At 43.1% G+C, this 24,202-nt stretch overlaps 1 protein-coding gene across 1 annotated transcript; it reads right to left on the bottom strand.

The window, feature by feature from the left end:
* Positions 1-496: 496 nt before the first annotated feature.
* Positions 497-1,462, bottom strand: LOC143817652 (olfactory receptor class A-like protein 1). Its single transcript, XM_077299145.1, has one exon. The coding sequence runs from the start codon at positions 1,460-1,462 to the stop codon at positions 497-499; it is 966 nt and encodes a 321-aa protein (XP_077155260.1).
* Positions 1,463-24,202: the final 22,740 nt, after the last annotated feature.

The raw sequence follows: 24,202 nt of genomic DNA, 5'->3' as shown, positions 1-24,202 counted from the left end.
AGTCCCGCCCCGATGCTCAGAGACCAAAATTCCTAATAATGATTTTTAAAACAACCAAGCTGTGGATTTCTTCACTGAATGTATGTATTAAATAAGTAAAACAATTCCATTAAGGGTATAGTTTTAGTTTAATATGCATACCCTTGATGACAGATTCTTTTTAAGGTTCAATGGGCCTGACAAATTCCAAAAGATTGTTCATTGGTGTACTCCTGGTAGGTATACATTGGAAAATTTGGCATAATGTACTAAAGACTTCCTTCAAAAAAGTATAGTGCTTACATAGTGTATACTGCAATACAAAGAAGTGACATATACAACTATACACCATATATCAGTTTCATATACTGTGTATTGTACACACATGGAGGTTAAACACAGGAAAATGAGATAATATACCCTGTGAAGAAGATAACAAAAATGATTTCCCTTCAGCTCAGTAGACATAATGGAAGAATACTTTGTGCAATTTCAAAATTTATATTTGTTTCCAAAGCTATTTACTTAGAGAGAACACAACTTTATTATTTCCTGACCTTTTGTGAATAGACCACTTTTTGTATGAATATTTCCAACTGTGCTTAAGTTTTGGATTGGTTAAAATCATGACTATAGAGCTTAATGTTGCATAAGAGGATGCTAAGAAGATCCGGATATCATTCATGTCAGGGCTTACATCAGACAAGGTTAAGGTATAAATCCACATTGCATTATCTAGTCCAAAAAGTATCACGTAAAGTGCCACTAATAAAATGACCGCTCTTGAAGCTTTGTACTCAGTTGATCTTTTTTTAACTCTGTCTGAACTCCTGATTCCTTTCACAGTTTTCTCATGCTGAAGCAATGTGTACACTATATAAACACTTGCGATCACCATCAGTCCCACAAAAAAAAAGTCTCGAATGCTATAAAATGTTCCATTGACAATGTATGCAGTGTAGGTTAGAAAATCAGCATCACAGTATGCCAAGTGAAGAGTATATGGTGAAGAGGTCACATTTTCCCTAGCATGTGCATTAAGAATACTGTATGGATACATGGAGAAGTTGATGAAGCAGAAGATAAGGATTATGGTCAAGGTATTTTGTGGGACCTTCTGTTTTAGGAAAGTCCACAATTTAGTTGATGGGGCAATCAGAATGCATTGGTGGCAACTTAGTAGACTGGTGACACAAATAGACATAGCCCTACCTACCCTATAAGTAAAAATAACAAATTTGCATTCTGTATCATTGAGCAAATTTTCTAGACCTAAAGCATTAAGAAATTGTGGAATGATTCGAGAAAGTATAACTAGAAGATTGGCTGTGGCCAACATGGTCAGTATTGTGTTGGTTGGAATAAGCTTCTTCTCAATAATCTTGATTGAGGTAAATTGTAAAACAATGAACATATTTCCTGGAATCCCAATGATCACAAGTACGAAAAATCCAATTGCTTTAAAGAGACGATAAAGGTCCATCTGACATATAATATTATATGTTTATAACCTACAAAATCAGAAATATTAACATTGAAATATTAAATAGGACCGTGATAACATAACACATGGATTACAAATACATTTCATGTGAAAATAAATGTTCACTGGAGAACATGTGTGTGTTTGTGATATATATATATATATGTGTAGCACCTAGAAATAACTCATAAAAATATTACTATTAACATTTTCAATTCTTGAACTAATATTGATAACATGTAGGAAAAATATAATTTCTAGAGAGTAGAATATATAGAAATACAGTAGGCAAACCTCACTAAAGCTGGTGCTGTTGGAATGTAGAAATGGTATTCCTGCTTTGTATTTATAAGCCCATTGTGTGAAAATTGTCAAGTCACTGGAGATTAATTAAATCTCATATATAGTAACATAGTTATTAAGGTTGAAGGAAGACTTTAAGTCCATCTAGTTCAATCTATCGCCTAACCCAACATGCCCTAACATGTGAATGAAACGTACAATACCGTACATTACAATTGTATGAATCATCACTGTATTTTTTGCTGCTGCTGAAACCAAAAATATGAAACTTTATTCATAAATACAAAAAGTTATAGCATAAAAATTGATAAGTACAGAGAGAGGAATACAATACTGTAAAGTATTCTTTCATCGTCAAACAAATATACTGCTATATAATAAGTTTACTTTTTTAATGTAATAGGGATTTAAAAAGAAATGTCGTTATAAATATAATTTTAAAAATCTTTAATTAGCAAATCACACCAATTTTGTGAGCTAATTACTTTAGCCCTTTTTCTCTTTTCTCTGTGTTTTCTCATTTTCTCTGTGTTTTCCAGTTTGGAATAATGTACCAATCCCAAGGAAAAAATTACATTGTATATATATATATATATATATATATATATATATATATATATATATATATATATATATAGTATATATGTGAATATATATACTGTATATACAGTGGGTATGGAAAGTATTCAGACGCCATTACATTTTTCACTCTTTGTTTCATTGCAGCCATTTGGTAAATTCAAAAAAGTGCTATTTGTATACATTAATGTACACTCTGCACCCTATCTTGACTGAAAACCCCCCAGAAAAGTAAAAATTTTTGCAAATTTAATTAAAAAAACCCTGAAATATCACACGGTCATAAGTATTCAGACCCTTTGCTCAGACACTCATATTTAAGTCACATGCTGTCCATTTCCTTGTGATCCTCCTTGAGATCGTTCTACTCCTTCATTGGAGTCCAGCTGTGTTTAAAGGGACACTGTCACCTGAATTTGGTGGGAACAATCTTTAGCCATAGGGGCGGGGTTTTCGCGTGTTTGATTCACCCTTTCCTTACCCGCTGGCTGCATGCTGGCTGCAATATGGGATTGAAGTTCATTCTCTGTCCTCCGTAGTACATGCCTGCACAAGGCAATCTTGCCTACATTATTCCAGCCGCCATCGGTATCGTGTTTTCCTTCCGTGCATTCCCAGATCCCTGTATTCTACATTATTAGGTATGCTATCTGCGCTTTCTCCCCCCCTCTTTTTTTTCCGCTGGTTCTATTACCTACATCCAGCATATACCCCTCTTCCCCTCGACCTGCATCCAGTATATACCTTTCTCTCCACAGTCCTTGCCAGGAACCTTTATAAGTACCTACAGTGCGGCATCATATCCGCTTCTTGTCTCTCTTTTCTTCTAAGGTCAGTTTTCATGTTTGCATCTCCCCCACATTCTAGAGACATAATGGCTTTGTGCTGTATATGCTTTTGATGACATGTAGTGCTCTCCATTTCCTTTTTCGTGAATATCCAACTTATGTGTGCATTCGTAACGCAATTATGATAGACCTGTATACGCATTTTTTCCATGGGTTTATTTATACATAGTTCTTTTGTATATAATTGTGTATATATTTGTATATATTTGTACATAGCTGATATATTATGTGTGGCCACTGTTATAATTCATGGATCTGATGTATAATCTGTTTGTCCTTTTAGCTTTTAATATATTGTATGTTTATGTCTCTTTCAGTGAGAATTGTGGCAAGGCACAGATCTGGCCAAGGTTACAACAGTATTTCTGCTGTACTCAAGGTTCCTAAGAGCACAGTGGCCTCCATAATCCTTAAATGTAAGATGTTTGGGACCACCAGAACTCTTCCAAGACCTAGCCGTCCAGCCAAAATGAGCAATCGTGGGAGAAGAGCCTTGGTGATAAAGGTAAAGAAGAACCACAAGATCACTGTGACTGAGCTCCAGAGATGCAGTAGAGAGATGGGAGAAAATTCCATAAAGTCAACTATCACTGCAGCCCTCCACCAGTCTGGCCTTTATGGCAGAGAGGCCCGGCGGAACCTTTTCCTTAGTGCAAGACATATGAAAGCCCACAAAAAGTTTGCTAAAAAACACATGGAGGACTCCCAGACTATAAGAAATAATATTTTTTGGCCTGATGAGATAAAGATAGACCTTTTTGGTGATAATTCTAAGTAGTATGTGGAGAGAAAACCAGGCACTGCTCATCACCTACCCAATATAATCCCAATAGTGAAACATGGTGTGGCAGCATCATACTATGGGGGTGTTTTTCAGCTGCAGGGACAGGATGACTGGTTGTCATTGAAGGAAACATGAATGTGGCCAAATACAGAGATATCCTGAATGAAAACCTCTTCCAGAGTGCTCTGGACCTCAGACTTGGCCGAAGGTTCATTTTCCAACAAGACAATGACCCTAAACACCCAGCTAAAATATCAAAAGAGTGGTTTCAGAACAACTCTGTAACCATTTTTGACTGGCCCAGCCAGAACCCTGACCTATATCCAGTTGATCATCTCTGGAGAGACCTGAAATGGCTGTCCACCAAAGTTCACCATCCAACCTGATGGAAGTGGAGATGATCTGCAAGGAAGAATGGCAGAGGATCCCCAAATCCAAGTGTGAAAAACTTGTTGCATCATTCCCAAGAAGGCTCATGGCTGTACTAGCTCAAAAGGGTGCTTCTTCTCAATACTGTGCAAAGGGTCTGAATACTTATGACCATGTGATATTTCAGTTTTTCTTTTTTAATACATTTGCAAAAATTACTACATTTCTGTTTTTTTTTCAGTCAAGATTTTTTGCAGAGTGTACATTAATGAGAAAAAAATTGAACTTTTTCGGAATTTACCAAATGGCTGAAATGAAACAAAGAGTGAAAAATGTAAAGGGGTATGAATACTTTTCATACCCACTGTTTATATATATATATATATATATATATATATATATATATATATATATATATATATATATATATATGTATATATATATATATATATATATATATATATATATATATATATACACTCACCGGCCACTTTATTAGGTACACCTGTCCAACTTCTTGTTAACACTTAATTTCTAATCAGCCAATCACATGGCGGCAACTCAGTGCATTTAGGCATGTAGACATGGTCAAGACAATCTCCTGCAGTTCAAACCGAGCATCAGTATGGGGAAGAAAGGTGATTTGAGTGCCTTTGAACGTGGCATGGTTGTTGGTGCCAGAAGGGCTGGTCTGAGTATTTCAGAAACTGCTGATCTACTGGGATTTTCACGCACAACCATCTCTAGGGTTTACAGAGAATGGTCCGAAAAAGAAAAAAAATCCAGTGAGCGGCAGTTCTGTGGGCGGAAATGCCTTGTTGATGCCAGAGGTCAGAGGAGAATGGGCAGACTGGTTCGAGCTGATAGAAAGGCAACAGTGACTCAAATCGCCACCCGTTACAACCAAGGTAGGCCTAAGAGCATCTCTGAACGCACAGTGCGTCGAACTTTGAGGCAGATGGGCTACAGCAGCAGAAGACCACACCGGGTACCACTCCTTTCAGCTAAGAACAGGAAACTGAGGCTACAATTTGTACAAGCTCATCGAAATTGGACAGTAGAAGATTGGAAAAACGTTGCTTGGTCTGATGAGTCTCGATTTCTGCTGCGACATTCGGATGGTAGGGTCAGAATTTGGCGTAAACAACATGAAAGCATGGATCCATCCTGCCTTGTATGGAGCATCTTTGGGATGTGCAGCCGACAAATCTGCGGCAACTGTGTGATGCCATCATGTCAATATGGACCAAAATCTCTGAAGAATGCTTCCAGCACCTTGTTGAATCTATGCCACGAAGAATTGAGGCAGTTCTGAAGGCAAAAGGGGGTCCAACCCATTACTAGCATGGTGTACCTAATAAAGTGGCCGGTGAGTGTATATATATAGTGATAGTTCAACGTACATGGCAGTATGCAGAGGTAGAAAAAATGGAACACAGTCTATAATTCTTTTTTGGTTTATTTTTATGTGCATAAAGCACCAAGAATGGAAAATAAATGCAGTCTTTCTGGCTAAAACAGAAAGCAAATATAGAAACAAAAATAATGCACCCCGCTCTGGAGCAATACAGGTTCAGACTCTCTTCAGGACACAAAACCACTGGAGGATCCTCTCCCCAGTCTCTATGAGCCCTGACTGCCTCTACAGCTGATATTTAAACCCCAGACCATGTGACTGTTTCCATCATGTCACTGACCACATGATTATGACATCACACAGGTCCTTTCAGCTCTGCAGGTGGAGATCAAGTGGACAATCTCCTACCCACACTATGAATATCAACATAAAACCAGCCTATCATGCAACTTTAACTTAATCCTCATAACACATAGTGTGCTGGTGGAAAATACTCTGTTTTCATATCACTGATGCCATTAAGCGCAGTGACACATATCTCTCCTTTATGACATTACCTATGACTTTGTCACATATCCGCCCCCTCTGCCCAAAGCAGGAGAGTCTGAACAAGGCATCTGCGTTCATGTGCAACTTTCCTGTCCTATGCACGATGAAAGTGAAAAGTGAAATCTTGGAGGCCTAAAAACCATCTAGTTACCCAAGCATTTTTACAATTCTTTTCCCTCAACCACCTCAGAGGAGCATGGTCAGATACCAGCTTAAACCCGTGGCCTAACAGGTAATATCTCAGGGTATCTGCGGCCCTTTTTATGGCTAAGCACTCCTTCTCCACACATAGTGGCATAGTTTCTTTCACATGAAGAGAGATTCTGGCTTAGATACAGGATGGGATGCTCCTCCCCATTCACTTTCTGAGACAGCACGGCTACCAAGCCAACTTCTGACACATTGTTCTGGACCACAAACTCTTTGCTGAAGTCTGGTGAGACCAGAACCGGATGTTTACACATAGCCTGCTTCAGCTCCTCGAAAGCCATCTCAGTCTCAACAGACCATTAAATCAATGAGAATCTTGTGCCTTGAAGGAGGTCCGTCAACAACGAGGCAATCATGGTGAACCTTGGGATAAAAACCTGGTAGTAACCCACAATTTAAAGAAACATCCTCACTTGCTTCTTGGAAAGCGGTTGTGGCCATTTCTGGATTGCCTCAATCTTGTTTATCCGGGACTTGATTTCATCTCTCCCGATGGCATAGTTTATGCATTTGGACTTTCCCTTCTCTACGGCACATTTTTTGGGGTTTATGGTGAACCCCTTATTCCTCAATGTTTCCCGGACTGGTGTACCTTTGGTAGATGACTACCCAAATTAAGGCTGAAGACCACAATGTCATCTAGGTAAGCTGCGGAATACTTCTTATGCAGAGCCAGGAGCCGATCCATCACCCTCTGGAAGGTTGTTTGGGCCCCCTGCAGTCTAAACGGCTGGATTCTCCTTGGCACTGTAGGATATGGGGATCTGCCACTAGCCCTTCATCAGGTCTAGGGTTGTATTGTACCTCACAGTTCCCAGTCTCTCAATTAGATCAAGCCCACAGGGCATCAGATTTGCATCACATTTGGAGACCTCATTCAGCTTATGGTAATCATTGCAAAACCATCACTCACCGCCAGCCTTCGGCTTGAGGATGATGGGACCCGACCATCCACTTTTCCACTCTTCAATCACCCCAAAGTTTTACATCCTCTTCACCTCATTGGCTATTACTTCCTGATGTGCTTCAGGAATTCTATAGGGCCTGAGATTCACCATTACATGTTGGTCTGTCAGCACGTCATGTTCGACAACCTGCATATGTTCTGGAAACTCCGAGAACAGGTTATGGTTCTGCTGCAACAGTTCCCAAAACTGTTGTCTCTGGGCTGACATTAGAGTCTCTGCAACAGTGACATCGTCCTCTGTGGCTTTGGGATTGGCTCCCAGGCAAAGGGTTTCCAGTGACTCCCGATCTCGCAACGATTTGAGTAAGTTTGCATGGTATATTTTGTGAGGCTTCTTCGGCCTGGCTGGTGTACCTTGTCATTCACCTCTCTCAATTTTTCCACCACCTCTATAAAAATAAAGATTAATATAGGGGCCTTTTCACTGGGCTAGGAACTTGCTCTCCTCCATGGGGATAGGCAGCAGCATGCAGTCCCCAGGCTGGAACTGCCTTACTATTGCTGAACGGATATACACCCTTGCCTGTGCCTCCTATGCCTGGAGCATGGGCATTACTTTCACCATCTTCTCCTGTAACTGGGCAACATGCTCTACAACGCTCTGGTGTGGCATGACCTCAGCTTCCTAGGTTTCCTTGGTGATGTTGTCCAGGAGCCCTTGCGGATGTTGACCATACAGGAGCTTGAATGGCGAGAAGCCAGTAGAGGGTTGTGAAACTTCTCTGATTGAGAAGAGCAGAAATGGAAGCAGATAGTCCCAGTCTCAGCCATCTTTTTCAATGACCTTCTTGAGCTTCACCTCAAAGGTCTTATTGAAGTGCTCTACTAGACCGTCTGTCTACGGATGGTAGACTGAGGTTCACAGTTGGGCAATCTGAAGGACCTTATACAACTCCTTCATTACCTTGCTCATGAAAGGGGTTCCCTGGTCTGTCAAAATCTCCTTCTGCAGACCTGTTCCGGCAAAAACATGAGCAAGTTCCTGGGTGATACTCTTGGCCGAGGAGATTCTTACTGGTCCTGCTTGAGGGAAAAGGGTCGCATAGTCCATGACCACTAAGATGTATTGGTGCACTCATGCAGATTTAAATAGAGGATCCACTAGATCCATGGCAATCCTCTAACACAGGTAGTGGAAATAGGGATCTTTGGAAGTGAGTAAAGGGAGTGCTTATCTGGCAGGTGGGGCAGGTCCTACAATAATTTAGGATCTCCTGGTAGCACCCCAGCTAATAGAATAGAATCATAGAATTGTAGAATGGCAGAGTTGGAAGGGACCTCCTGGATCATCTGGTCCAACCACCTGCTCATGCAGGATTCACTAAATCATCCCAGACAGATGTCTGTCCAGCCTCTGGTTGAAGACTTCCATGGATGGAGAACTCACCACCTCTCGTGGCAGCCTGTTCCACTCATTGATCACCCTGACTCTCAAAAAAATTTTTTAATACTTATTCTGTGTCTCCTCCCATTCAGTTTAATACCATTGTTTCTAGTCTTTCCTTGTGCAAATGAGAATAAGGATGATCCTTCTACAATGTGAGAGCCCTTGAGGTATTTGTAGACAGTGTGGTGAAACGCTACCTGAGTGGGTTGGGGAACACTCGCTTGGCACGGGATTTAAGCACTCAGGCACGGTTTCTCCACGTAAACAGTCTTATTTGGTTTATTAAGCGTCATGAACCATATCACAAACAGTTCGTTACATAGATCAAGAGAACACATTTACCACCGACAGTCTGTTCCAATGGCGCATCCGTGTCTGCCCATAACCCCTTGTTACCTGGAGTTACCTTACAGGAGCTCCGGCTCCACACACAGTGCTGGTTCACAGGGGAAAGCTGCCTCACTGGGATTACCGTCCTTGAGACCAGGGCACTTCAGATAGTCCAGACCCACAGTAGGAACTGTAGCTTTCCCAATACAAAAACCATCTCAGGCTCTGTAGATGCAGCCTCTCCATGCACTTCCAGGAAGTCCAATCACAGGCACTTCCAACACACAGGCCATCAGTCCATGGTCTCACCAGGTGCTTGCAGGACTCCAGTCCATCCCAGGACAATCCAACAGCCTGAGCATTCAGGTTCACTGTCTCTCAGGTGCTTCCAGGAAGACTCCACTCACAGGAGCTTCCAACACCGACTGTCCAGGATCTTGCACATGGACCAAACAGATCCATACACTCAGACCATGTGACCAGACCTCAGTCACATTATATGGTTGTAACCACTCCCCTAGATGGGAGTGTGTGTGGTTAGCCAGTCCCGCCAAGCTCAACAGCTAACCGTATAAGCCCACCCTAATAAGTAAACACAATAAACTCTTGTGGAACTATAAGTCCCAGCACAACCATATCATTTTGGGCTTACAGCGCAGAGCACCTCTGCGACACATACCGGCCATTTACAATCCTGCCGGACCTTGTCTCATCACCATAATTATGCCTCCAAGCCATCCTGAAGCACACACACAGCGCCCCCTGGCTGCAACATGGGTCACCGCACCACAACAGCTATTAAGTCTCCTTTCAGTCTTCTTTTTTGCAAGCTAAACATTCCCAAATTCTGTAACCATTCCTCATAGGACATGGTTTGCAGACCGGTCATCATTCTGGTCACTCTTCTCTGAACTTGCTTGAGTTTGTTAATGTCTTTTTTAAAATGTGGTGCCAAAAACTGGACACAGTTTTCCAGGTGAGGTCTGACCAAAGAGGAGTTGAGGGAAATAATGGCTTCACGTGATCTAGACTGTATGCTTCTATTAATACATCCCATAATTGCATTTGACTTTTCAGCTGCTGCAACACACTGTTGACTCATGTTCAGTTTATGATCTATTAGTATACCCAATTCTTTTTCACATGTGCTGTTGCTTAGCCCTATTCCTCCCATTCTGTATATGCTTTTGTTCATTTTTATTGCCCAGATGTAGTACTTTGCATTTTTCCCTGTTAAAAACCATTCTATTAGTTGCTGCCCACTGCTTCAGTTTATTTATGTCTTCTTGAATCCTCTCTCTCTTCTCTAGTATTAGCTATCCCTCCTAGTTTTGTGTCATCAGCAAATTTAATCAGTGTACCCTCAATTCCTTCATCTAAATCATTGATAAAGATGTTGAACAATACAGGGCCCAGGACAGAACCCTGTGGTACCCCACTTGAGACATTCTTCCTACTGGATGTGCAGCCATTTATGACCACTCTGAGTCCGATCACTTAGCCAGTTATGAATCCACCTGACAGTTGCCTTGTCCACTCCATACTTAGTCATTTTTTCAATAAGGATGGTGTGAGATACTTTGTCAAATGCTTTGCTGAAGTCAAGATATACTATATCTACAGCATTTCCCTGAACCACCCAGTCAGTGATTCTGTCATAGAAGGAAATTAAGTTAGTCTAACATGACTTATTAATTACAATCCCATGTTGACATTGGTTAATGAATTCATTCTTATCCAGGTACTTACATGCAAGTTGTTTAAAAATTTGTTCAAAGATCTTTCCTGGTATAGAAGTCAGACTCACCAGCCTATAGTCTACCTTCTTCCCCTTTTTAAAGATAGGAACAATATTTGCTCTTCTCCAATCTTCTGGGACGTCTCCTGCTCTCCAAGAATTTTCAAAGATTATGGAGAGTGGTTCAAACAAAAATTTCTTCTGCTATCTCCTTCAGTACTCTAAGGTGTAATTCATCTGACCTGGAGACTTGAATTCATTTATGTTAGCTAAGTGTTTCCTTTCTATCTTTCTGTTTATAGATATCCTGGATTCTTCTATTCCTTTAGTAGGACAGTGAAGATCAGTTGATGTTACAATTTCTTCCTGAGACAAAACAGATGCAAAATAGGAATTTAAAACTTCGGCCTTCTCAACATGCTTTCTTACCATTTCATCATCTTCGTCCTGTAAAAATCCTATAGCATTTTTGACTTTTCTTTTACTTTTGACATATCCACAAAATCTTTTTTTATTGCTTTTGATGTTTCTTGCAAGTGTTAATTAATTGTCAGCTTTACTAATCTGATTTGTGCTGCAAGTTCTGCAGAGAGCATTATATTCTTCTTTAGATATGCCTCCCTTTCCATTTGATAAACATTTCTTTCTTCCTTTTTAGCATGTGTTTTTAACCCCTTCATGACCTTGCCATTTTTTGCAATTCTGACCAGTGTCCCTTTATGAGGTAATAACTCAGGAACGCTTCAACGGATCCTAGCGATTCTGAGATTGTTTTTTCGTGACATATTGGGCTTCATGTTAGTGGTAAATTTAGGTTTTGAATTTTTATTCTGTTAAACCAGAGAGTTATGTGACACAAAATAGTTAATAAATAACATTTCCCACATGTCTACTTTACATCAGCACAATTTTGGAAACAAATTTTTTTTTTGCTAGGAAGTTATAAGGGTTAAAATTTGACCAGTGATTTCTCATTTTTACAACAAAATTTACAAAACCATTTTTTTTCGGGACCACCTCACATTTGAAGTCAGTTTGAGGGTTCTATATGGCTGAAAATACCCAAAAGTGACACCATTCTAAAAACTGCACCCCTCAAGGTGCTCAAAACCACATTCAAGAAGTTTATTAACCCTTCAGGTGTTTCACAGCAGCAGAAGCAACATGGAAGTAAAAAATGAACATTTAACTTTTTAGTCACAAAAATGATATTTTAGCGAAAAAATTTTTATTTTCCCAAGGGTAAAAGGAGAAACTGGACCACGGACGTTGTTGTCCAATTTGTCCTGAGTACGCTGATACCTCATATGTGGGGGTAAACCACTGTTTGGGCGCACGGCAGGGCTCGGAAGGGAAGGAGCGCCATTTGACTTTTTCAATGAAAAATTGGCTCCAATCTTTAGCGGACACCATGTCGCGTTTGGAGAGCCCCCATGTGCCTAAACATTGGAGCTCCCCCACAAGTGACCCCATTTTGGAAACTAGACCCCCCAAGGAACTCATCTAGAGGCATAGTGAGCACTTTAAACCCCCAGGTGCTTCACAAATTGATCCGCAAAAATGAAAAAGTACTTTTTTTTCACACAAAATTTCTTTTAGCCTCAATTCTTTCATTTTCACATGGGCAACAGGATAAAATGGATCCTAAAATTTGTTGGGCAATTTCTCCTGAGTATGCCGATACCTCATATGTGGGGCCGCCTCCCAGTGCTCTAAGAGATTTATGGAATTGCTATCTAAGTATAATGAGAAACAACTAAAAGAACTAGACGTAGAATTAAATTCTACACAAGATGAGATAAACAAGTGTCTTATTGGTGAGGCGGCCACAAAATTTAAAGATGAGATTGATGTATCTCTGAAAAAATGGGAGACTGAGGTTGTACAATATAAAACCAAAAAATATCAGCGTGATTTGGCTGATCGACAACAAGGGAAAACATACAAGTGGCATAATAGACGTGTATACAGTAGGAATCCCTCGAGAGGTCGATCTATGTCAATCTCTTCTACATCCTCGACTGAGGAAAGAACACAGAGGTTGGATAATATGAGATCTGGATGGACAAAAAAGGATTCAGAGAGGAATAATGACTGGAGAGAAGGACGTTTGAGGAATAAACGAAAAATGAATACTCCTCCCTCTATGGATAAAAAATCAAAAACTAATGTACTAGAGGTAATCAATCTGTCCAGTCATATTCTCTCTGAACCACAAAAACAAGTTTTGGAGCTTGGTTTGTCGTTTTCTCCTTGTAACAATTTTGATTTTTTTGTAGCAGTAAAGGATCTACATTTGTATGCCCGGAAGATCATCCTAAAGAGGGATAATCTTTCAATTGTACAGAGGGAAGCCTTACAGGAGATCAAAATGTGGGAGGACGTGGTTATTAAACCGGCGGACAAGGGGGGAAACGTTGTCATCTGGCCTGTGGAGAGGTACGAAAAAGAAGCGTTTCGACAATTGAGGAACAGGGAGACCTATACCCCACTGCCACAGAGCCCTCTGACCAAATTTCAGACCCAATTGCAAAATATTTTGGAGATAGCGTTCGAAAGAGGTATCATTAATAAGAAGTTGTTGGGTGGTCTATTAGTACAATACCCGGTGATACCAACCTTCTATTTGCTCCCCAAGGTCCACAAAGACCTGGTATCTCCTCCTGGGCGTCCGATTGTCTCTGGCATTGGAGGGTTGTGTGATGCAACATGCAAATTTATCGAACATTATTTGCGGCCACAGGTTGAAACTCTGCCCTCCTATGTCAGAGACACTACGGACGTCCTGAGACGTTTGGATGGCCTTGTCGTGGAGAAGGACATGGTTCTAGTCACGGCGGATGTTGAGTCTTTATATACCAGCATCCGCCATGTGGATGGGATGAGGGCTTCGAGATTTTTTCTTGAGTCCAGCAATTTGGATCCGGATTTGCGTGAGCTGGTGTTGGAGCTGTTGGAGTTCATCCTTACACATAATTTTTTTGTTTTTAAGGACCGATTTTTTCTCCAGAGGCAGGGCACTGCCATGGGGGCGGCCTGTGCGCCATCTTATGCTAATTTATTTTTGGGTTATTGGGAGCGTGAGGTTTTTCATGATGGCGCACAGTCGGCCCCCCAAATTCTTGGGTGGTACAGATACATAGATGATGTTCTGTTTATATGGCACGGCCCTGTCCTGGAGTTAAAGAGATTCATGGTGGGACTGAATGACAACGGCTCCAACATTAGACTCACATATACATACCATGAGAAGGAGATCTCCTTCCTAGACATAACTTTAAGGGTACAAACGAATGGGTACATCTATACTGACATGTATAGGAAGGAGACATCGGTTAACGCATTGCTGCACTCAACCTCATCCCATCCACCCTCCACGATAAAGGCCATCCCTATTGGACAGTTCCTTCGGGCTCGAAGGATCTGTGCCTCTGACACTTTATTTGAAAGGCAGGCGAGGGACCTTGGGGAGCGATTTAGACAACGTGGCTATAGTGGGCGTGCCATAAAGAAGGGATATTTGAGGGCTAAAAGAACAAGGAGGAATGAACTTTTGGCAGAGAGAAGCAAAATCGAAAAGACCTGGGATGAACAACCAAGATTCATCTCCACCTTTAATCATAGGTGGGATGAAATGCGGAGCATCCTTAACAGACATTGGTCTGTTCTTACCACTGATCCCCTACTTGGTAAGTGTCTGTCTGACCAACCCCAAATGACGGCTCGGAGAAGCAGCAGTTTCAAAGATATACTGGTACATAGCCACTATGTGGCTAATGTACCAGATCCTTTTCGAGCTGGCAAACAAAAAAATGGATTTTACCCATGTGGTGGATGTCTTGCGTGCAAGAATCTGAGTAGATCTTTTACCTTCTGTTCATCAGATGGTAAAAGACAATTCAGAATTAACCAATACATTACGTGTAGCACGACACACGTGGTGTATTACGCAGTATGCACGTGTAATCTCGTCTATATTGGACTTACATCGAGAGAACTACGTGTCCGGATACGGGAACACGTACGAGATATAGAAGCTGCACGAGAAGTTGATGATCTTGAGAGTTTGAAACCAATTCCGAGACATTTTCGGCAACACCATAAATGTAACCCCAAAGACCTTAAAGCTTGGGGGATTGAGAAGATCCGAATGGGCGTTAGAGGTGGTGACGCAAAACAAAAATTAGCTCAAAGGGAATGCCGTTGGATTACGGTACTAAATACACTAGCCCCTGCGGGCTTAAATGAAAGCTTGAGCTTTAGCCCATTTCTCTAGGCTATCTCCAGTGTGTATTGTTTTTATTTTTATTTGTGTGTTGTTTGTCTGTCCTTCCTGCTTTTTAATCTTTTGTTTTTTTGATCCATTTATATTTGATTACCTTAGATGTAGGTGTTCTTGAAATGGTTCCTCTGCTGCTGAAGGCCTGACTGTCATAGAACACATGGATGGATGACGGGCTGCCGTTGTAAATGCTGTCCCTTGGGATATCTTTGGACAGATATAAAATTGGCTGAATAAAAGGAGAAGATTTTTTACCAATTAGCACAATGTGTCATATTATGTATGTAATTTTATTGTATCACATGCAATGATCTGTTGCAGATCTATTCTTACGTATCACTTGAATGTTTATTCCTTGCTATATTTATGTTTATTTGTATATATGAATATCATTATGTTCACTTTCTTGCATTATTTGCACATATGTATATATATATATACCAGGTTTACATGTATAATTAGTATATATTAAGGGTTCCTTTATGGCCCACTTCTTCACATATTAATCCCATGCTGTACGTTTTGTTCCCTTCCTTATCTGCATGACTGTAGATTCGTTTCTTCCCTTTTTCTTTCTTTTTTTCTTTCGGCCTTGACTCCTCCCCTTTCTTTTGAGAGAGGGGCAGTCTTGAGTCCTCCGTGGTAGTGTGATCGGGTCAGCAGTGAGATCTACTGCGCGCATGTCCGGGAGTGTTTGTGTCCCGGGGCATTGTGGGCGGCGCCGTCTGATGACGTTTGCGGTTCAGTGATGTCACGTACTGTGACCGCTGGACCGCGCCGCCATCTTGGCCGTCGCTTCTGATGCAGCACCTGGCTGGACGCCCCTGGGACATGCGCCGATACAGGTGATCTCTGTAAGAATAATGAGGTTCCTATAAATAAGAACGCCGGACAGTAAGCAGCACCGCCCCCTGACGAAGCCAACGCGAAACGCGCGTTGGGGCGACGGTGTGGCTCTGTCCTGGTGCCTGTGAAGTTGGTAAGCATCCGGGGTTTGTTGGGTGTGTTGTGGAATATGTAGAGCCAGTGTACAGGGCTCCAAGGTACACTATATACTGACATATAGGCCCTCCCCCGTGTACTTGCCAATGTATAACTTTGCACTGTGGCATACAAATAGTTGGATACTTGGCACCAGTCCATGAGCTGCACTGTGTGTTTTATTTCTATGTGCTATTACCATTCCTGTCTATTTGTTTCTATGTGTGGTTTTTAAATCACGGCAATGTGTTGTTGTGACATTACTTGTTAATAATAAATTATTATTTTGTAAATAATTGTTGTGGACATTAACTCCATTTTTTCGTGTTGTAATAGTGAGTTGAGGAGTGTCCCCCCCTATTCGACTCTAGCAAACATGTCCTCCTGATAGGCTCCCCCACTGAGGCTGTGAGCATGTGGAGGATCAATATACTATTTTCTTTCATTTTGGGCTGTTTCTATTACTCATATGTGGGGGTAAACCACTGTTTGGGTGCACGGCAAGGCTCGGAAGGGGAGGCGTGCCATTTGACTTTTTGAAGTCAAAGGAACTTATCTAGAAGCATAGTGAGCACTTTAAACCCCCAGGTGCTTCACAAATTGATCCGTAAAAATGAAAAAGTACTTTTTTTTTCACAAAAAAATTATTTTAGCCTCAATTTTTTCATTTTCACATGGGCAACAGGATAAAATGGATCCTAAATTTTGTTGGGCAATTTCTCCTGAGTACACCAATACCTCACATGTGGGGGATAACCACTGTTTGGGCACATGGTAAGGCTCGGAAGGGAAGGAGCGCCATTTGACTTTTTGAATGAAAAATTATCTCCATCGTTAGCGGACACCATGTCGCGTTTGGAAAGCCCCTGTGTGCCTAAACATTGGAGCTCCTCCACAAGTGACCCCATTTTGGAAAGTAGACCCCCCAAGGAACTCATCTAGAGGCATAGTGAGCACTTTAAACCCCCAGGTGCTTCACAAATTGATCCGCAAAAATGAAAAAGTACTTTTTTTTCACACAAAATTTCTTTTAGCCTCAATTCTTTCATTTTCACATGGGCAACAGGATAAAATGGATCCTAAAATTTGTTGGGCAATTTCTCCTGAGTATGCCGATACCTCATATGTGGGGGTAAACCACTGTTTGGGTGCACGGCAAGGCTCGGAAGGGGAGGCGTGCCATTTGACTTTTTGAATGGAAAATTAGCTCCAATCGTTAGCGGAGACCATGTCGCGTTTGGAGAGCCCCTGTGTGCCTAAACATTGGAGCTCCCCTACAAGTGACCCCATTTTGGAAACTAGACCCCCCAAGGAACTTATCTAGATGCATAGTAAACACTTATAACCCCCAGGTGCTTCACAGAAGTTTATAACGCAGAGCCGTGAAAATAAAAAAATAATTTTTCTTTCCTCAAAAATGATTTTTAGCCCAGAATTTTTTATTTTCCCAAGGGTAATAGGAGAAATTGGACCCCAAATGTTGTTGTCCAGTTTGTCCTGAGTACGATGATACCCCATATGTGGGGGTAAACCACTGTTTGGGCGCACGGCAGGGCTCGGAAGGGAAGGCACGCCATTTGGCTTTTTGAATGGAAAATTAGCTCCAATCATTAGCGGACACCATGTCGCGTTTGGAGAGCCCCTGTGTGCCTAAACATTGGAGCTCCCGCACAAGTGGCCCCATTTTGGAAACTAGACCTCCCAAGGAACTAATCTAGATGTGTGGTGAGCACTTTGAACCCCCAAGTGCTTCACAGAAGTTTATAACGCAGAGCCATGAAAATAAAAAATAATTTTTCTTTTCTCAAAAATGATTTTTTAGCCCACAATTTTTTATTTTCCCAAGGGTAATAGGAGAAATTGGACCCCAAAAGTTGTTTTCCAGTTTCTCCTGAGTACGATGATACCCCATATGTGGGGGTAAACCACTGTTTTGGCACACGTCGGGGTTCGGAAGGGAAGTAGTGACGTTTTGAAATGCAGACTTTGATGGAATGCTCTGCGGGCGTCAGGTTGCGTTTGCAGAGCCCCTGATGTGCCTAAACAGTAGGAACTCCCCACAATTGACTCCATTTTGGAAACTAGACCCCCAAGGGAACTTATCTAGATGTGTAGTGAGCACTTTGAACCCCCAAGTGCTTCACAGAAGTTTATAACGCAGAGCCGTGAAAATAAAAAATGTGTTTCCTTTCCTCAAAAATATTTTTTTAGCCCAGAATTTTTTTATTTTTGCAAGAGTAACAGGAGAAATTGGACCCCAAAAGTTGTTGTCCAGTTTCTCCTGAGTACGCTGATACCCCATATGTGGGGGTAAACCACTGTTTTGGCACACGTCGGGGTTCGGAAGGGAAGTAGTGACGTTTTGAAATGCAGACTTTGATGGAATGCTCTGCGGGCATCAGGTTGCGTTTGCAGAGCCCCTGATGTGCCTAAACAGTAGGAACTCCCCACAAGTGACTCCATTTTGGAAACTAGACCCCCAAGGGAACTTATCTAGATGTGTGGTGAGCACTTTGAACCCCCAAGTGCTTCACAGAAGTTTATAACGCAGAGCCGTGAAAATAATAAATGTGTTTCCTTTCCTCAAAAATATTTTTTTAGCCCAGAATTTTTTATTTTTGCAAGAGTAACAGGAGAAATTGGACCCCAAAAGTTGTTGTCCAGTTTCTCCTGAGTACGCTAATACCCCATATGTGGGGGTAAACCACTGTTTTGGCACACGTCGGGGTTCGGAAGGGAAGTAGTGACGTTTTGAAATGCAGACTTTGATGGAATGCTCTGCGGGCATCAGGTTGCGTTTGCAGAGCCCCTGATGTGCCTAAACAGTAGGAACTCCCCACAAGTGACCCCATTTTGGAAACTAGACCCCCCAAGGAACTTATCTAGATGTGTGGTGAGCACTTTCAACCCCCAAGTGCTTCACAGAAGTTTATAACGCAGAGCCGTGAAAATAAAAAATAATTGTTCTTTCCTCAAAAATTATGTTTTAGCAAGTAATTTTTTATTTTTGCAAGGGTAACAGGAGAAATTGGACCCCAACAGTTGTTGCCCAGTTTGTCCTGAGTACGCTGGTACCCCAAATGTGGGGGTAAACCACTGTTTGGGTGCACGTCGGGGCTTGGAAGGGCGGGAGCACCATTTGACTTTTTGAACGCAAGATTGGCTGGAATCAATGGTGGCGCCATGTTGCGTTTGGAGACCCCTGATGTGCCTAAACAGTGGAAACCCCTCAATTCTAACTTCAACACTAACCCCAACACACCCCTAATCCTAATCCCAACTGTAGCCATAACCCTAATCACAACCCTAACCCCAACACACCCCTAACCACAACCCTAACCGCAACACAACCGTAACCCTAATTCCAACCCTAATCCTAACCCTAATCCCAACCGTAACCCTAATCCCAACCCTAACCACAACTGTAACCCCAACACACCCCTAATCCTATCCGTAACCCTAACCACAAGCCTATTCTTAACCCTATTTCCAACCCTAGCCCTAATTCCAACCCTAACCCTAAGGGTATGTGCCCACGTTGCGGATTCGTGTGAGATTTTTCCGCACGATTTTTGAAAAATCTGCAGGTAAAAGGCACTGCGTTTTGCCTGCGGATTTACAGCAGATTTCCAGTGTTTTTTTGTGCGGATTTCACCTGCGGATTCCTATTGAGGAACAGGTGTAAAACGCTGCGGAATCCGCACAAAGAATTGACATGCTGCGGAAAATACAATGCAGCGTTTCTGCACGGAATTTTCCGCACCATGGGCACAGCAGATTTGGTTTTCCTTAGGTGTACATGGTACTGTAAACCTGTTGGAAAACTGCTTCGAATTCGCAGCGGCCAATCCGCTGCGGATCCGCGGCCAATCCGCTGCCAATCCGCTGCGGATCCGCGGCCAATCCGCTGCCAATCCGCTGCAGATCCGCGGCCAATCCGCTGCGGATCCGCTGCCGATCCGCTGCGGATCCGCGGCCAATCCGCTGCCAATCCGCTGCAGATCCGCGGCCAATCCGCTGCCAATCCGCTGCAGATCCGCGGCCAATCCGCTGCGGATCCGCTCTGGATCCGTAGCTGATCCGCTGCGGATCCGCGGCCGATCCGCTGCGGATCCGCTGCCGATCCGCGGCCGATCCGCGGCCGATCCGCTGCGGATCCGCTGCCGATCCGCTGCCGATCCGCTGCCGATCCGCGGCCGATCCGCGGCCGATCCGCTGCCGATCCGCTGCCGATCCGCTGCGGATCCGCGGCCGATCCGCTCTGTGTGCACATGCCATAACCCTACCCCTAACCCTAACCCTACCCGTAACCCTAACCCTACCCCTAACCCTACCCCTAGTTCTAACCCTAACCCTAGTGGAAAAAGAAAAACAAATATTTTCTTTATTTTATTATTGTCCCTACCTATGGGGGTGATAAAGGGGGGGGTTTATTTATTATTTTTTTATTTTGATCGCTGTGGTAGAACCTACCACAGCGATCAAAATGTACCTGTAACGAATCTGCCAGCCTGCAGATTCGGCGGGCGTACTGAGCATGCGCCCGCCATCTTGGAAGATGGCGGCGCCCAGGGAGAAGACGGACCGACTTCGGGAGGATCGGTAAGTATGAGGGGATGGTGGGGGGGTGGATCGGAGCACAGGGGGGGGGATCGGAGGACGGGGGGAGCGGACAGGAGCACGGGGGAGCGGACAGGAGCACGGGGGAGCGAACAGGGGGACGGAGGGGGGTACCTGACAGAACGGAGGACTGGGGAGGAGATCGGGGGCGGTGGGGGGGGCCAGTACATGATTTCCAGCCATGGCAGATGCTATTGCAGCATCGGCCATGGCTGGATTGCAATATTTCACCATTTTCATAGGTGAAATATTGCAAATTGCTCTGATTGGCTGTTGCACTTTCAACAGCCAATCAGAGCGATCGTAGCCACGTGGGGGCAAAGCCACCCCCCCTAGGCTGAAGTACAACTCCCCCTCTCCCTGCAGATCGGGTAAAATAGGAATTAACCCTTTCACCCGATCTGCAGGGATGCGATCATTCCATGACGCTGCATAGGCATCATGGGTCGGGAAGGGGTTAAGTTCTGTGTTCATCCATCCTGGTTTGCTTAAATGCTTCATATTCTTCCCTCTTTTGGAATTGTTAATGATTGTGCTTTGAGAATCTCATTTTTCAAGATTTGCCATTCTTCCTGGACATTTTGTCCTTAAGGATATCCAGCCATTGGATTCCTCTTATTCTCTTTCTGAGTCCCTTAAAATCTGCCTTTCTGAAATCTAACCTTGAAGTCTTAGTCTTCACAGGTCTTCCTCCTCTAGTTATCCAAAATTCTAAACCAGCATGGTCGCTACATTCTAGGCTCTTACCTCCTCCACCATTTCCTCCCTGTTTGTAAGGATTAAATCCAAGGTAGCAGATCCCCTTGTTTTCTCCCCTACTTTTTTGAAGATAAAGTTGTCAGCAAGAGAGGATAAGAAATTGTTTGACCTGTTAATTTTGCCTGAAAGAGGTTCCCAACAAATATCTGGATAGTTGAAATCTCCCATGACCATTATGTCATATTTTCAGAGAACTTGGCCATTTGATGCATAAAGAGTTCATCCATATCTTCAGCTTGCACAGCTGCAGTAGGGTTGAGCGACTTTTACTTTTTTAAGATCGAGTCGGGTTTCGCGAAACCCGACTTTGTCAAAAGTCAGGTCGAGTGAAATCGGCCAATTATCACGAAAAGTCGGGGATCAACCGAAACACGAAACCCAATGTAAGTCAATGGGGAATCAAAGTCGGCAGTGAGTGGAGGACAGGAAAACACCAACAGTGCCCATTTTAATGTCAAAAACATCAATTCTTGTCACTTAAGCTTGTGAATCTTAATTTACCTTATAATAATAGTTAGGCATTGAAAATTGGGGGTCATTTGGCTAAAGTTGTGGGGAGGGGGGTAGGGCTGGCTCAAGTTTTTTGTGGACCCAGGAAACGCGGACTACGTCACGGCGGTGGAGCCGGGAGAGGTAAGTATTAAAACTTTGCAAGTGCTGTGATTCCGAGCAAGCAGGGGGGGCCCACTTGTTCACATTGGCACTGGAACAGGGCCCCTCAAAGTACGGCAGTGTGTTTGACGGCGGGGGGCGCCTCCCACCGGCAGAGACACTTTTGTGTACTATGAGGGGCCCTGTGCCAGTGACGTTGCCAACGAGTATGCTCCCCCACCTGATGAAGGAACCTGCACTTTCATCTTCACCTTCCTCCTTGTCCCCGTGTAAGGTGGTATAGTATGCGGGAAGGGGAACCTGACTTTCAGCAAGGTCAGATTCTGGCTGTGTAGAGTGCAAGGGGAATGTAGTGGTCTGGGTCAATGTACCAGCAGACTCATCTAGCAGTGGCTGGGCAATGGGCAGGATGAGGAGGAAACAGAGATATAGTCCCAAAGAATAAAGTAGGCTAAATGCAGTTCAAAATTGGTAACAGGAGTAAACAGGCGGCACTGCTTTGTTCATTGGAGGAGAACACCAAGCAGTGGCAGACACCGTTAGTAGGCCCAACCAAACAAGTAGGCCAAATGCAGTTTAAAATTTCCTATAGGCTGAAAGCCTTAAGACTGAAGCTCAGCTTTGTTCAGTGGAGGAGACAAGCAAGGAGCGGCAAACACCGTTAGTAGGCCCAACCAAACAAGTAGGCCAAATGCCATTTAAAATTTCCTATAGGCCGAAAGCCTGAAGATTGAAGCTCAGCTTTGTTCAGTGGAGGAGACAAGCAAGGAGCGGCATACACCATTACTAGGGCCCAACCAAACAAGTAGGCTAAATGCAGTTTAAAATTTCCTATAGGCCAAAAGCCTGAAGACTAAAGCTCAGCTTTGTTCCGTGGAGGAGACAAGCAAGGAGCGGCAGACACCGTTAGTTAGTAGGGCCCAAACAAACTAGTAGGCCAAATGCAGTTTAAAATTTCCTATAGGCCGAAAGCCTTAAGACTGAAGCTCAGCTTTGTTCAGTGGAGGAGACAAGCAAGGAGCGGCAAACACCGTTAGTAGGCCCAACCAAACAAGTAGGCCAAATGCCATTTAAAATTTCCTATAGGCTGAAAGCCTTAAGACTGAAGCTCAGCTTTGTTCAGTGGAGGAGACAAGCAAGGAGCGGCAAACACCGTTAGTAGGCCCAACCAAACAAGTAGGCCAAATGCCATTTAAAATTTCCTATAGGCCGAAAGCCTGAAGACTAAAGCTCAGCTTTGTTCCGTGGAGGAGACAAGCAAGGAGCGGCAGACACCGTTAGTTAGTAGGGCCCAAACAAACTAGTAGGCCAAATGCAGTTTAAAATTTCCTATAGGCCGAAAGCCTTAAGACTGAAGCTCAGCTTTGTTCAGTGGAGGAGACAAGCAAGGAGCGGCAGACACCGTTAGTAGGGCCCAACCAAACTAGTAGGCCAAATGCAGTTTAATATCTGACATCGGATGAAAACTGAGGCTCAGCTTTGTTGAGTGGAGGACAACTGTAATGGGAGGCAGACACAGTTAGTAGGCATAAATAAGAAAGTAGGCAAAATGCAGTTCAAAATTGGTTAGTGGAGTATACAGGCGGCATAGCTTTGTTCAGCGGAGGACAACTGTAATAAGTGGCTCAGACAGACAGAGTAGGCCTACAATTAAAAAAGATGGCTAATTGCAGTTCAAAATTTGTAATAGGAGTACACAGTCAGCATAGCGTGGTTCGGCGGAGGAGGACAAGTGTAATTAGTGGTTCTGACACACTGAGTAGGCGTAAAATAAAAAAGAACGATATATGCAGTTCACAATTGGTAAGAGGAGTACACAGGTATAACCATAAAGGAGTACTACAAAAAACCCCTTAAAATATAACTTTTAATATTTAGAGTAAAAATTACCCATATCAGAGGGTCAGGAGACAATAATACCTTAATCTACCTTAACATTGATAAGAAAGGATAGAGACTAAAATGGTGGGGGGTGTGATCTTTCCCTTACTCACCCTACCTCACAGCGGAGGTTGGCACCCTAAGTTCGACATGGCGCCCCCACTCATCGATGGCTCTCCCTTAT

Source organism: Ranitomeya variabilis, chromosome 3 (genome assembly GCF_051348905.1).
Source record: "Ranitomeya variabilis isolate aRanVar5 chromosome 3, aRanVar5.hap1, whole genome shotgun sequence".
Lineage (NCBI taxonomy): Eukaryota > Metazoa > Chordata > Amphibia > Anura > Dendrobatidae > Ranitomeya > Ranitomeya variabilis.
The sequence above is the reverse complement of the archived record's forward strand: the minus strand, read 5'-3'. Positions and strand labels throughout refer to the sequence as shown.